We start from the raw sequence: 15,829 nt of genomic DNA on the forward strand, positions 1-15,829 counted from the left end.
GGATTTGAAGGCAGGGTCGACAACGCAGCTTCACCTCCAGAAGCTGCAGTGCCTAGTTTTCCGGCTGGGTCCGGGAGGCGACAGGCGGCGAAGAAGAGCGGCGGGGTTGGGGTGAACAAGACTGGTGGTGTCGAGGTGAGGGCGAGAGGTTGTAGCGAATGTTCGGAGTAGGGGCCTCAGCGGTAGTGGGTTCATGGCGGGTGGCATAGGATACAGAAGGTCCAAAGGTGCGGGATTAAGTGGTGGCGTAAGTCCGAGGAGGTGGTGGCCATCGGTTGCGGCAGTGACAGGCGACGTGGCCGATGCGGCAGCAGTGGAAGCAGATCGGTCTGTCATCAGGGGTACGCCATTAGGACGGGTTGCGGCGAGATGTGGCAGAAAAGGACTGCCGGGGACGAGGAGGGCCGCTAGATAACTGGGGAACGCTGGGTCGAGATGTGGAACACACGGTGTTCAGACCCATGTTTCAAATTCCTGTCTGGCCGACGGTCTGAATCATCGCAATGGTGGTTGCTGGCGGATCGGGAGGCGTCGTGGAGTAGGCTGGCGAACAGGCGGCCTCGAGTTCGCGGCGAACAATACGGGTGACGTCGTCACAGGTGTTGGTCTGACGCGGTCGACACTCATATGTCGATGTAGCAGCACTGTTGGGTAGCCGCGCAATGTGGTGTGAGATACGGCGGCTCTTAGCCTGTTCAAAGCGACGGCATTCATTTATAATGGCGTCGATAGTCGAGACGTTGCCGAAAACAAGCAAATTGAAGGCGTCGTCGGCGATGCCTTTAAGCACATGTGCCACTTTATCTGCTTCGGACATATTATCGTCAGCTTTACGGCATAGAGCCAAGACGTCGAGGATGTAGGAAACGTATGGCTCTGTAGATGACTGAACACGAGACGCAAGAGCCTTTCTCGCGGCAGCCTTGCGCCCAATGAGGTCGCCGAACAGTTCCCGTAGCTTTTCTTTGAAACTGTCCTAACTGGTTATTTCGTCATCATGCGTTTGGTGCCACACGCGTGGGGTGCCGCCGAGATAAAAGATGACATTGGCGCGCATAATCGTTGGGTCCCACCTATTATTAGCGCTGGCATGTTCATAGAGCTTGATCCAGTCGTCGACATCTGGTCCATCCAGGCCAGAGAACACACCTGGGTCACGATGTGAGGCAACCGTGACGATTGGAGCAGTCGGACAAGCCGAAGCCGTTGCAGAGGCGGGCTCGTCACCGGGAGGCATAGTGACAAGCTCGGTGTGCCGACCACTTCGGAGTTCCGTGGCGAGGACGGGGATCGCTGACCTCCACCAGAAATGTTACGCGTGGAAAGACACAAACGAAAGATGCTATTTACACGCTATTTACACTGGAGCCAGGCAGCCAGGCTGACACTCGCTCGTGCCAAGGGCACCGACCAACTTTTTCGTCGTTCTCGCGGCGGCTCGTCTCTTGAGCATCGCTCAATGATATCGTAATAATATAAAGGGAACTGATTACAAATCAGTGCAGCGTTCGGCTAGTTGGTTCAACTTAGAAGTTGGAAAAAGCGAGAATAGAGACAAAGGCACCATACGAGCACTGTGTGGTGTCGGTTTTGTTTCTTCCTCAGGCACGGCACAGCACAGAAAACTGTTGCCACATAGACGCGATCCATGCGCGAAGCCTCTCAAAGCACTAGGTTGCACGAAGAAAGATGGGTATCGTAGGATGATTTCGCGTGATGCACGCGTCTGAGGTCTAATTCGTGTACTACTTGTAATGTGACCCAACTTCTAATAATAAATTCTGATTTTGAATTCTGATACTGTGCTCAGGGAATCTGGTGCAACTCGGAAAATCCAAAACATTTTTTATTGAACCTTAACTGATGTTAAACACCCGCTAGCCTGTCTGGTCAGTCAGAAAACGACGCATGAACCCCGGCGAGGTAGGGAGACTGCTTAGAAAAGACGGTCACACCTTCTATACCCACGGGCGGAAGAAACGCTGTCATGCAGTAACATAAATGTAGGCATATGTAGCGCCTACTACTGGCCATGGCGGCCGCATTTCGATGGGGGCGAAATGCGAAAACACCCGTGTGCTTAGATTTAGGTGCACGTTAAAGAACCCCAGGTGGTCAAAATTTCCGGAGTCCTCCGCTACGGCGTGCCTCATAATCAGAAAGTGGTTTTGGCATGTAAAGCCCCAAATATTATTATTAATTAGCGCCTACTAGCTTACTGCGACAAGAAGATGTGTTATCTCAAAACTAATATGTCCAGCATCTCTGGCGCAGCTGACATGCCCGTCATTCAATCGCGCCGCAAAGAAGGAATTGAACATATGCTTCTGACATTATTTTCCGACGTCAAACCTAGCGCGCCATCTCGCGCAAAAAAGTTTACGATGGCAACAGATTTCTTGCAGATAAGGTTGGCAGACTTCTTAGCTTGTATTATATTATCCTAAGCAATTTAATTTCAGCAACAGGTAACTCACTGATGTCTTTTGATATATGGGGGCCAGGGTCTCGGCGATTGGGTTATCTTTTTTGACGCCAATATCACTCTGCAACAAGGTCCACCTTGAATTTTTCGATTTGCTGTCATAGTACGCCATTTCTCCACCATTGGGTTGCATAAAGCTTTCGGCGTTAGGCTTTGTTTTTGGTATCTTGTAGACAACGAACCTGCGGAAAACAAATAAATGCGGAAATCACGTCAGAGATGAGCGACAGCTACGGAAATCTTGAGAATGGTATATATGGAAAAAGTTGGCCCTAGCAATACTGCGTGCCGTATCACTCGTAGAATAAAAGAAATCGGACGCCTTGTCTTAACCTGAAAAATAAACTGCTACAGGCGACAACGGTGCGCTTAGTGACATTCTCACTATCTGTCGTTATTGACATAATTACTAATCTAACCTGCGCTCGAATCATCCGCAACCACAGGTAGGCACAGTAGGCGTATACTCACTCACCACTATCTTAGAGCGCACCTCTCAGGCGGTCGTTCCTGCGGTGAGCGTCGGCGTTCCTGGCATAACGAGCGAACGAGCACAGCCAATACATGAAAGCGAACGCGCCGCGCAGCGGGGACTGAAAAAAGCTGGGAGAGAGAAGTGCTTGCAAGAAAGCGGATAGGCGGGTGTAGTAAGACCCTTAAACGTCGTAATATAGCGACATTCTCCACCTCCGCCTTTAATCCTCCTCGTTTCTCCTCTTGTTCACGCTCCATCCTCGACCGTGGCGCCACCTTTACCGCTCGAGCGTAGCAGACGACCTTTCCCAGAGCGTATGCACGCTATTAGATCTTGCCCTTGAGCGCGGGAGTTGGCCGACATTGAGGAGGATATTGAGAACTGAAGGTTTATTTGCATTATTTACAGAAGTAAGACAGAGTAATGAACACTCATAAAGTCATCGACGGCCGGCAGCAAATCGGACGCTGCGGCCGAAGAACGAAAAAAGAGACTCTTCTCCCTGCCCTTCGCTTTTAACCCCTTCGGTCTCGCGGGGTCACGTCATTTTCGGCCAATCGTCGAGCCAGCTCACGTGTCATCATTTTCCGCCAATGGTGGGCCCCGGTGCAAGTGCCGTCATATTCGACCAATGGGGACGCTCCAAAGGCTCCATTGTCCGAGGGTTGTCGAGCCTCCGGCGTCGCCTCCTTGCCTGGAAGCGCTCAGCTGGAAGAGACGGGTTGTTCTCGAACGACCTCCCAGAGCCGTGAAACAGCTTTCCTCGGGACCAAGATCAGCTACCTGGAACCGTGCAAGCCTCCCGTTGCACTTTCGGGAAGAAACAAGCAGGGGTGAGACAAGCTATAGCTCGACGTGCGGCGCATGAGGTCGGCAAGCTGTCTGACGGGTCCGGTAAAGAGGTAGACGCGCCCCGGCGCACCATAATTGGAATGCAACGGCGATTGGGTGTGGTCGGGGAGCTTGAGTGATGCCAGGAAAAGGGTCCGTATCCAACAACGCATTGCAAGTCGGTTCGCTTTAAGCGTTTGCGTTGGCTTTGCAGCTCCGAGTAATTCCGTGTACAACATAGAATTTATATATGGATGGTTACACAAATTGCATGACCGCAGCTTTTCTTTTCCTCTTTTGATAACTATTTCTTCAGAAAGTATCTGAACGAGCGCTAACACTGTGCCATGACGACTGCAAATGTATCGAGTGCGCTATAATTAGGTACTCAACATTTGTCAAGAGCGTGGCGCAAGATCTTGTTGCGAATAGCTGTTAATAACAAATTTACGATCGAATACCAACATAATACTTTAGATGAAATTGCTGAGGCTCAACGTACCGCACAGAGGGAGCGGTTGCTAGGTACACCAGCGGGTAGGTATATATTACAGTCAATTGAAGAATCGGTGGCTGTGTCGCATGATAGGGCGCCCCTACACGAGTTGAACGTGAACCTTAGGGCAAATATCATGGTTCGTCCATTTCCGCGGAATGTGCACCCCGTGCACAATGTAGGGAGGCGGGTCGCGAGAGCTAGGGCTTTGTTGCGAGAGGCAAAGGATCAGGAGGAGGAGTCTGCGTTTGTTGACGCCGCATGGATTAATGGTAAAAATGCTTATTCGGTGGTGGTAGTAGATGGCAAAGGGAGCGTTAGAAATGCTGCTTGCATTTATACCAAAGACCCGGGGGTTGCTGAAGAGGTGGCTATTGATCTAGCACTAATTGATTCTAGAAGAGTTTTGGGGTTTAGCGACTCACGATCTGCGATTACAGCCTTCTCGAGAGGACTTGTTGCGGAACCGGCTAACAGACTGCTGCAGGGTCGGGATATCACTTCGCATACCGTTACTTGGTTCCCGGCGCACATGGGGACAGTGGAGGGAGCCCCGCGTAACCTCAACGAGGTGGCGCACAGGGAGGCACGAGGATTAGTGTGCCGTGTACTCCCTGAAGGGGCTGGATCTCCCGCTCCTGAGTACAGGGACCAACTGTTAACCTACAACGAAATCACCAAGCACTATTACTTAGGGCGCAGGGCATTCCCGTTGCCACATCCTAAATTAAGTAGGCCGCAGGCGGTTACATTAAGGCTTCTGCAGACACGGACGTACCCTAACCCGGTCATCATGAATAAAATTAATCCGGACTGCGGGGTTTCAGTCTATTGTAGTAAGTGTGGGGGTTTACTCGATTTACAACACATGCTGTGGCGCTGCTTGGCGTTGGCCGGTGATGGTTCTCGAGGTGAACAGTGGTGGCAGCGAATGCTGCACAGTGAAGTGCTGGCGGACCAACTCAGGGCTGTCCAGAGGGCCCGTGTGATGGCAGAGGGGCTCGGCCTCTCTGTACCGACGTGGGAGTGGCCCGCATCAGTCCCAGACTGATCCCTCAGGACCTAAATAAAGTTCTTCATACCATACCATACCATACCAACATACTCACCTCCAGCAAGCTACCCTACCATGTGAATTCACGGCGCGTATTAGCTATGACGTACAAAGGCCGACAGAAGGCATGAATTATCGCTGCTCTGAAGGTTAGAAAGAGTATTACAAGCTACAGTGCCGCCAACGTGCATGCTTCCCAAGCACGCGTGAAGGCTCAGAGGTGGCCGCTGCTGCTATTATGTTTGTTGTGCCTTAAAGTCGACAGAAATACGCGCGACCAATGATTGAGTCGGGATTCTGTGTATACAGAAAACGAAATCACGCAATGCGTCTTTTTTAGTATTAGTTAGCGGTATTACGGTAGCAGCGCTGCAATCAGGCTCGAACAAGTGTATTATTTTTTCAGTTTGGTGACTCATCACGAATAGCATTTCATCGTGCGTTAGCTCGTCCGTTCATGAAATGACGTACTTGTAGCCAACCGAGTTGCACTAAGGTGTATGCATTGAGGACGGTTGCGCTGGCTCCGAAATAACAATTGCGAGATATGACCTTCGTGAAATTATGCCCACTCGAAAAATTGCCGCGATGCGACGCGGTCGAAATTGCGGGAAATGAAATAAGGCAGTCGTTCATATTGAGGCATCATTTGTTGTCACATTGCGTGTGCCTCAGAGACACAGTGGTCGAACAAGCTCACAGTTGAACGAACGACTAAACGAACGACGGCTGAACAAGCCAGTGAACGAGCGGACGACCGCACGTTTTTCTTTTTTTTTTTTGCGAGTGTTCCACCACTGCATCTTTACCTACACACACTTTAGAGCTGACACGAATTAACACGTACGTCTCAAAGACTTATGATGCTGTCGTTCAACGACGATCGCGGTTTCAAGAGAGCAGGCACACTTTTTCTTTGTATCGCAAATAGAGTGGGCGAACGCCATTGAAGAACAGGAACAAAAGTAGCAAAAAAAAGCTATTCGCTCAAAGGCAGGCACATTAATAACCAAAAATGAAGAGAGTTGCTTTCCTAAGATGAGCTTTCCCGCTCGAGCCTCGAATTTTATCACAAGGAATGCGCTGGGTCCTAAAGGTTTCGCAATCACGTTTTCGCACGCAGCCTCTCGTGCCCGCGACTTCAAGCCTGGTGGCGTCCATTCAGATTAAACGCACCGAATACGACCACGTACTGCTTATATAAGCAAAGTACACGTCACGTAGGACTATACTGTGAGAGAATCGTGACTGCCTCCTGTAGTCGAGTGGAGAATGTTGGTCTGAAGTTCTCCCTCCCAATTCGATGAAACCATGGGTCCGATAACGTAAAGCTATTCCAATATCTTTTTATTTCAATCTCCTGACGTCAAACTTGCGTAACCGCCGACGCAAGCATCGGGCGTTCACCCGCAGGGTTGTCTGAACAGACCAATCAAACGCTCTCCTCGTTCATAAGAGGTAACTTTTGTTTGCTTGAAAAACTAATAACATTGCCTAGACTGAGTGGCTTGTCTTACCTAATTGGGTCACAAGAGGCAAAGAGCACGCTCAAGTGGAGAGGGATTCGATGGGGCCGAGCCACTGCACTAAAAATCGATAACCGGATGAAGAGGGTGGTGCCAGCGTCTGCGATTGGTCCGCTTTCTCTTACTTAGCTTGCGGTGGCTCGTCGACAATCGCGGCGGCATGCAACGGAAGCTTAAGAATGACGCTAATACGGATCCTCAGCAAAGAAGACTTGGCAGAACGAGGTCGTACACGCGTCGAAAGTGCTCGAAAACGTTACACGGCCACGCAAAAAGTTTTAGTACACGCAAATAAACCCATGCTCTCCGACAGGTGCGAGTAGCCAGTGCCTGAACGATCGGCGGCAGCCATCTTTTATTCCTTTCGGAACGGGGCAGCCTGCGGCTATTCGGAAGAAAATTCAGTATTGTTCGGCATATTAATGCTCTTTAACGCGTATACGTCACTTCAACGCGGTGAATTTTTGCGGTTTTGTGACGCCGCGTGAGAGGCAGGTGAAGTGGGCGCAGCCCGAAAACTTTTGATCACAAGCCGAGGCCTAATGGCGAAGAGGCGTTTAATCAGAAATAACCATTTTTCTTTTGTTCGGTCAAATGATGCATAATCTATGTGTATACGTTATATCAGATGGGGAGCTATCGTGGTTTTCGTGACGTCGCGTGACAGACAGGTGAAATGGGGGTGGTCCAAAAAGTTTTTGACCAATCGCGGAGGGCTGATTGCAGAATTGGAATAGAAAAGTTTGGAATAGTTTTACGTTATAGCGCCCCATGTCTTTCTTCCTAAGCCGTAGCGCTCACCTGACGGCATCGAGAAGAGCTTGTCTTTGCTGAAACTATTTTGGCATACTAAGCCGCAGCAGGTTATGGTGATAGGAAATGCCGTCAAGGGACGGTGCAGTTGCTACAAAACTTAGTTTAAGGTGTTCGCAACACAACACACAAGGGCAACGGCGCCAACATGCGCTCCTCGCTACTCCGTAGACGCTTCTCAAGCGAAAATGGCGCTGAAGCGCGACTGTAAACGAACGAAGCCGGCGCGAGGGCCCACGTGATCACATTAGCCCAAGCGACCCGGCGTGGGCCTCGGCCAGAACGCGCGAGGAGGCGGTGGCATCCTTCAAAGCGTGGCGCTACTTTACGAAGTTTAAGGCTTGAGATGGTGGAACCACGAGGAAGAAAGCGGCTTAGGATATGGCGAAAGCGCGAGACGAAAAGCGCAATGCGGCGACGATGGCCAGGTAATGTCACCAGACATGCGCGCATCGTCTGGGAGGTTTGTCGGCGGCGGCTTCTGTGACTCGCGCCCACACGTCCCCAACGCCCTGGGCCCACGCGCTGGCTCTCGCGATGACCAGATTAGCGAGGCAGTGGCGCCACACTTCGCTCCGTTTGCGAAGTGTCGCACGAGACCGATTGTCCACGCCAGCCAATATGTAGCGAAATGAAAACGCGTATAGAGCTGGGCTCAAATTTCACATTATGGAGTATCGCAATTGTCGGTGAATTTTTGGAGGGGCTATGTGCTCACTCAAACCCACGTCTACTCACATTCGCCGACTGTCACTCACGTCCGTATATACTCTCCTCGGCTTAAAATCACCGCCAACGACATTCGCACGTACTTAGTTTGCCAGCACTCACTCTTGCTCGTACACGCTATTGTTTATGCTCTCGCCCACTCGCGACTTTTCTTCATTTGGCACTTGTGGAATGAGTGTGGAGCGAGGTCAGGGACGGAGAGGGGTGGTGCTCGTGAATGAACATGACGACATATGTGCTCAATGGTTGTTCTTGCGTCAGGGCCAGGTATTCGACAACAGTCTGCGCACGTCAGCTGCTATGTGAAATTTGGTGGCGTTGTTAAGCATGGCTAGGGCACATTGTTAACCGATTTACCTTTTTAATGGTGCCTCTGCTGTGTCTGTAACTAACAATCTTACACCATAAAACGGCCCTTCCACAAAACATCCACACAACGCGTGCTTTCAGTTGCCATAACACCATGTTATCTAAAGTGGGCAAGATATGCGATTACACCCATTGCTGAAAACCATGCATGAACGCGCAATTCATTCCTGCAACTAGCCATTTCCGCTAATTATCGCTAGGCTTACATACAGCCACCTTTATGCGCTATGTGACCTCAACACTGCGATTCACTCGAAAGGAACAAAATAGTGGACCCTGCTCTAGTTCGAGAGAAACGGCCATATATCTTAATTTTGTCCTTAAACAGAGTAAATTTCGACCCTCATGCATTGTAGGAATGACTTCTCCCTCTCGAAAACCAGCATAGCCGACGCCAGGCATGCGAAACCATAGATGTGTTATATCTTACGCATTGCGCTCGTTCTAGGATAAGAAAAAAAACGTTCGACGCAAGTTTACTGTAGATAATTGATAATTGCGAAGAAACAGTCCCGCTTAGATTTTGTTCGCACATAAAATGATACACCGGATGCAAATGAAACGCCGATAACTTACAAGACTTGAGGATCCTTCATACGTACAATGCATTCTTCGCACACACACGCACACATCAACACTCAACGTTAACAATGTGCTTTCCGTCACCTGGATTCACATTATGTATGACAAGACAACAATCACAATGCACCCGCACAATACGAACACATCCAATTGGCTGCGAGCTCGAGCGGAGTCGCTGCCTGGCGGACACGCTCAACCACGCATAGTTTAGATGACGCATCGCGTCGTCTCCTAGCCACTACGTGTTTGCGTACACGCGTACGGCGGGCATACACTTTTTTCCTTGGTTGCAGCGTAGTAAATTCTAGTGTGCATTTTCTGACGATGTAAAGGAACATTTGGCCTTGCGCTGGTGCCTTTGCACTGTAATAATATTTGAGACATCACGTGTGGAGCGCGCGATACCTGATTGTCACACCGTCCGTTGTGCTCATGTTATATCAATTTTGTTGCCATTTTGTGTTTGAAGCAGATTACAAAATAACTGTAAACATTAGAATTTATTGTAAACCAATCAATTTATTTTTTTATATATTTTTTAATTTATTAAACCCTCAGGGTCAAAGGCATTACAGAGGGGATTGGATAGTATAGGTTACAAAGACAATCAATACAATACAATGAATTTTGTCAGAACATAATTTCAACATTCCCCAAAATAAACAAAGGTTGTTAGTGCATCGCAAAGTCGTTGATTATCTTCGATGGCTGCAATATCGGGAAACTACTATCCTTAGTTTTTATATAAATCTGTACTAATTGCTATCGCAATCGATTCTTCGCCTTTCGAGCGAAACTGCGACATTTTAATGTCCCGCTGTTAGCCTAACGCTATAGACAGCGGCTGTTATATTCCTAAGTACATACATTGTTTAAAGTATTTAGTAACTGTTTCGAACTTAGACGGAGGAAAAAGAAGGCGAGGCACACAAATGCTGAAGTAGAATGCGCATTAATAGGTGGCAAAACAACACACTTATCTTGTTTTTGAGCCAGTGCGAAATTAGCAGAAAATTCTGCGTTAGTTGAGCCGCACATAATATCTAGGTAAATGGGCAGAATAGAAACGAATTACAAAGGGCAGCAGGGAACTGCCGAAACACCAAGTGCATGGCTGCGTGCTAGCCCCCGTTGATTGACAGTTTGCACGTCTTTCAAGTAATATACATGACCGTTCTGCACGTTGTGTACAAAAATGTGGCACTAGAGGGCAACATATCAATTCACCGCAGTCAGTGCTTTCTAGTAGCCAACAATCGGCTGCAAAATCTAGCTGCGAAGCGCAGCGCTGCACATTTCTGTCCGGGGCACCGACCACACATATACACTATACGGCGATGTTGCTGTCACCAACAGTTCAATTTCGTGGGCAATGCACACAACCATGGCCTTCGAGATTACACACCCTGTGCAGCAGGAGGATAGCATTTGAAGTGCGCGGGTGACGAAATCAGTGCTTGTGTCGGTGTGTGGGGCCGAAAAGCGCGTGTGCGCGTGATTGGTGCGCAGGTCTCGTCAGGTCGGTTCGCGCAACGCGGCCGAGAAGCTTAGCGGAGCGGGATAGCAGGAGAAGCTCTAGCCGGGCACTCCGTGCGGATCGAGCGGCAGGTCTCGTCGCGACGTCCCCGATCGCCCGGGCTTACAGCGCTGTCCTCGGAGGCCTCATGGCGGATCCGTCTGTCTCGGCTGCTCACGCTTCCGAGACAGGCTATGCTGCGGCGATCATCGCCGCTGCTCAACCGCCTAGGCCAGGCTGTGCGCCGGCTTCCGTCAGTGTCGTAACGACGTGTGGCTAATCTACGCCCCAGCCAACGCTACCCCAGCGTTGCGGCTCCAGTCTACTACCATAGGAACTGTGAGTGGAGCAGAACATGAACTGAGATTAGTGACAATAGCGCGGCACCCTTCTTTAATGTACTATCTGTATTTAGTTTGTGTATGCTCTCATGTTTACTGACCGTGTATAAATTCGTTCCTCTCTGCCTTGGGTGATTTTTTAGTGCGTCTGGCTGACTTGCGCCCACATATTTGCCCACAATTTTGGTGAGCCTGCCAGGATCAGTTTTACCATATTCCCGACAGCTAGCCGTACGGGAAGAGCCCATGGATAATGAGAGGCTACACGCGACTGGCAAGGACGCGGGCTTGGCGGGTGCCGCTCTCCACGAGTAGGTTGGCGCGGAACGCGCAATAGAAAGGGACCTCCGCGCGCAAGCTCGTCACGAGCAGGGCGAGAAATTGGAGGTGGAGGAAAAATTGTGCGCAGAATCTCCTCAGGGAGTCATCTTAATGATGTGTAAGCATTTCGTAGTAACGACGTGGTGTTGAGTGGTCGTGTCAAAAGAACGATCGTCAAAGAATCGCGAAGCGGAGAAGCGCGGTTTCAACACCGAACTATTAAGTGAGACCTGCACGAGACAGCGTAGAACAGGGGAGTAGAAGCAATGTTCACTCGTGCTATAGCGAGCCCGCAGCGTATGTGGATCTGTGGTGAAAGGACGGGAGACATGTAGGAAAGGAAAGAAATCTATGCTGCGTTCCCTGGAACGTCGGTATCGGGCGGCGTCGGCGTGGCTTCGTCGCTTTTGTTTTTCGCGTTCGGCAGCGTGTTGCTGTAGTTCCGCGCTCTGCGGAGCTTCGTGCATCTGGTTCTGGCGTAATCTGTATTCACGTTAATATTCTGCATTCCTGCGTTTCCGTTCTTCTTCACTAAGCGGCTGCGGTAGTCTCGGCGCCATTACGGTTAATGCGACAGCACTGCGGCGACACGAACTGCTGCGGAAGGAGGCGCAACGTGAACTGATGGGGCAAGCAATACTCCAGGTACGCGGCGCCAGGTGCACTGATGACGTTCCGATTCGAAGCCACAGCTGCTCCACAGTTCTAGTGCGTGTCTAATTGTACACGTCACATTGTCAGAGCGACGCGCTCGCGTCACTGCTCGCACGATCGTCATCGTCTTCTTCCACAGGTGGCTGGCTCTATCTTGAAAGCGATCGTCTTACGCGAAGGTGGGACGGACGGACAGTGTTCTCGTTGGGTAACCACAGAAATGCTTACGCATGGAAAACGACTACAAACCGAGGAACGTGTTCTGCAGCTGAAGCTTCAAGAATGGGCAGGCAGTTCAAACGCGGACGATAGTGGTCGTTCAGCAAGCGACCACGCGATTTCACGGGCTCTGCTGGAACGGCGTGGTCCGCACAAGTTATTGCAACCCTTTGATGAGACGCGGGATGACCTCGACGCTTGCCCGAGCTGACCGTTAGCCGCTCGTGTGTGGGCTGGCCCGGGTGTGTTCGATGAACAGGCAGGCACCAAGGCGCACCCGTAGCCGTGTCGATTCCCACTAGAGTGTGTCCCACCAGGTCCACGCCGGTCCGAGCTCTTTCTACCGAGCCTTCTGAAATCGAATGCCGGCACGCGTGCCCCCTCGCGAGCCACGCCCCCGCGCACCATCGCGCATACTTCTTTTCCTTCGGCGTCCACTCGCCCCGCGCAATCGCTCCACTCGTCACAGCAATAAAGAATCTGAGAAGCGACCAGTCAAGGCGTACAATCAGTGCATTTTGTGTCATCAGCCAATCCATCGTGCTTCTTAGTGTTGAACATGGACGAGAAATAGCTCTGGTCCTGGCTGGTCCAGTGGTAAAACCAGTTGATCTGGCGAAGCATCGAGGATGCGAAAAAAACAAGTGTCCTGTATGCTGTCGACTGATGGGAGTACCCACAGGACGCTGCCCGAAATTGGGTACGTCCTGGTGCAAGACATGGAGGACGTTCAAGTCGTGAATACGACATTGACAATTATTCCTACTGTCTTTGATGTGGATACTTTGCCCGTGGCCACAGGTTGTCTCGAGGGTAAGGCCGTAACTGTGCTCAAAGATATTGGCTGCAATACTGTAATTGTTCGACAAGGACTCGTTCCAGAGGAAAAGCTTACAGGAACAAAAAGCCTAGTATTTCTGTTAGACTGGATAATTTGCCAGAGGCAGTAGACTTTCTAGACACGGCCTCCTTCAAAGGCATGGTGAGTGCCAAGGGCACGTAGAACCCCCTTTATGACGTGGTGTTGGGGACGTCGGAGGTGTTAAGCCGGTTGCTCAAGTAAACGCACATCAGCCACAACTTCATGGAGCGGGCCGACCAGATAGCACCGCAAGAGACATGAACAACCCGGCCATTTCGGCGGTACGTCCTGCAGCGGTGGACCCGCACCACTTTCTTGGAAGTCATGGGAAGTGTCCTCAGACTTGAACTTGCCGTTCTGCCAAGTAGAAGACCAAAATAACTTTCTGAGTGATAACGCTGCAGCTGCAAAGGGAGCAGCTCCAGCACGCCCCATGACGAATCTGCCGGTACTAAACTTTCAGCCTCCGATATAGACTCTCAAGAACTTGCAAAGAAATTACGTGTCCTTAGGACGTTGCTATCAGAATATCGGTAAAACTATTGTGACAATCATGAGACTCGTTTTACTTATCTGAAGGAGTCCTATATCGAAGACACAATCTGTAATGTGGGAAGGAGTTAGAACAGCTTGTTGTACCCGAACAGCTGAAGGAGAATGTCCTGAAGATGGCGCACAAGGGAATTCTCGCTGGCCATCGAGGAATATCCAGGACAACTGAACGCATTGTCGCCGAGTTTTACTGACCAGGTGTACAGTCTGAAGCGAAGCAGTTCGTGAAGTCCTGCAATGTCTGCCAACCGACTTGTCCTCGTCACCTAGTCGGCGGTACCACAGGTGGCACTTTGCCTGTCCGCCCTGAAAGACTTTTGTCCCGCGTCGGCATTGACATCGCTGGCACCGTCGCAACTCGGCCCTGTCGGCTCCATTGGCATCGTGGGAGAAAATAACTCAAGTGAAACGGACCTGACCACTACAAAGAACCACAAGGAAGGCACTGTGTGTGCCGTATAAACTCGCACCTATGGCGATGCTATAAAAACTTGCACGTGTAGCCTGACGAACGCCGCACTCTGTGTTATCTGTTACGAGTGTTTATTCGCCGCGCCCTACCTCACCGCCGCGTCGCTCTTGAAGTCGCGGAAGTGTACTAGGAAGGCAGCATTTGAAGTGTGCGCTGGTAGCGAAATCAGTGCATGAGTCGGTGTGCGGGGCTGAAAAGCGCGAGTGTGCGCGTGATTAGTTTCTGGGACCCGCCTGATCGGCTCGAGCGACGGGGCCGAAAAGCTCAGCGGAGCGAGACAATAGCAGAAGCTCTCGCCGGCCACTGCGGATCGAACAGTGCGCCACCTCCCGACGTCCCCGGTCCTGCCCCTGCTGAACCGGGCTTTGACTCAGCTTACAGCGCTGTCCTCGGAGGCTACCTGGCGGATCCTGCCGTGGCCGAACTTCGCCCCGGTTGCTGACGCTTCCTAAAGAGGCTGTGTTGCGGCGTCCACCGCCGTGCTGATCTATTGAGGCCCGGTTGCGCGCCGGCTCCTGTGTAGCCGAGATAGGCCGCACTACGGCTTTCATCACCGTTCCTAACCCGCCTAGGCCAGGCATCGCCCCGGCTCCTGTCACTGTCGTAGCGACTGGCGGCTGAGCTGCGCTCCAGACAACGCTACCCCACCACTGCGGCTCGAATCTACTGCCATTGGAACTGCGAGTGCACGCGAAGAACCTGAACTGAAATTAGTCACAAAGCGTTGCACCCCTTTCTAATGTAGTACCTGTATTTAGTCTGTGCCTAGTCCCATGTCTGCTGTCCGTGGATAAATTTGTTCCTCTGTCTCCCGGGTGATTCATTAGAACGTATTGCTGACCAGCGCCCGCACCTTTGCCCACACCCTAGCGGATTTTACTCCGGCCGTTCCATTCGGTGCGCTCCCTATCGGAAAAGTACCTAACAGAATGCCATGGAATTCACCCAATGAGACCCACAGGGAGCGTTCAACTTCCAGGAGCGTTGGAATTCAAGGAAGATGAAAAATTAATGTATATGTAGATGTAGACACTTGTGATCTACTGACGCGTATCTACTCTGGGGAATTGGCCAAGAATCGGGTAGATTGTAGTGAAGTGTAAGATAAGTCAAAATTTTATAATAGGTCAGCTATAATCGAAAGGTAGATATTGTAGAGCCTGCACGATTTTATGAAACTAAGAATTCTATCATTACCGTAAAGTAAAAATAATTCAAGTTCAATTTTGGTGAAAGAGAACTGGTCAGTAGTCGACATTAGTAAACGACGATAAGAGTATTGGTGGAAAGAAAGCAAAGAGATTGGTAGAGCCGGAGTCATTGCAACTATAACTAATGGTGCAATATATTGATAGACAATTTCAATATGGAAGTTAGGATCGAGGCTGATCTGAAAAGGCTAAATAATTATATAGTAACACATCATTAAGTTAAGATGGTTAGGTGACTATTTGCCCCATCTGGTTTCAATGGCGATGCAAATAAAGATCATCATCAAAATAGACGACGAACAGATTGATAGAACGTAAGTC

At 50.4% G+C, this 15,829-nt stretch overlaps 1 protein-coding gene across 1 annotated transcript in view; it reads right to left on the reverse strand.

The window, feature by feature from the left end:
• The window catches only part of LOC142586838 (plancitoxin-1-like), a 110,047-nt gene that overhangs the window by 60,326 nt on the left and 33,892 nt on the right, over positions 1-15,829 (reverse strand). The window contains exon 2 of the mRNA XM_075697705.1: positions 2,478-2,667. Coding sequence (XP_075553820.1) covers positions 2,478-2,667 — 190 coding nt within the window. The remainder of the gene's footprint in view (positions 1-2,477; positions 2,668-15,829) is intronic.

This window comes from Dermacentor variabilis, chromosome 7, assembly GCF_050947875.1.
Source record: "Dermacentor variabilis isolate Ectoservices chromosome 7, ASM5094787v1, whole genome shotgun sequence".
Classification (NCBI taxonomy): Eukaryota; Metazoa; Arthropoda; class Arachnida; order Ixodida; family Ixodidae; genus Dermacentor; species Dermacentor variabilis.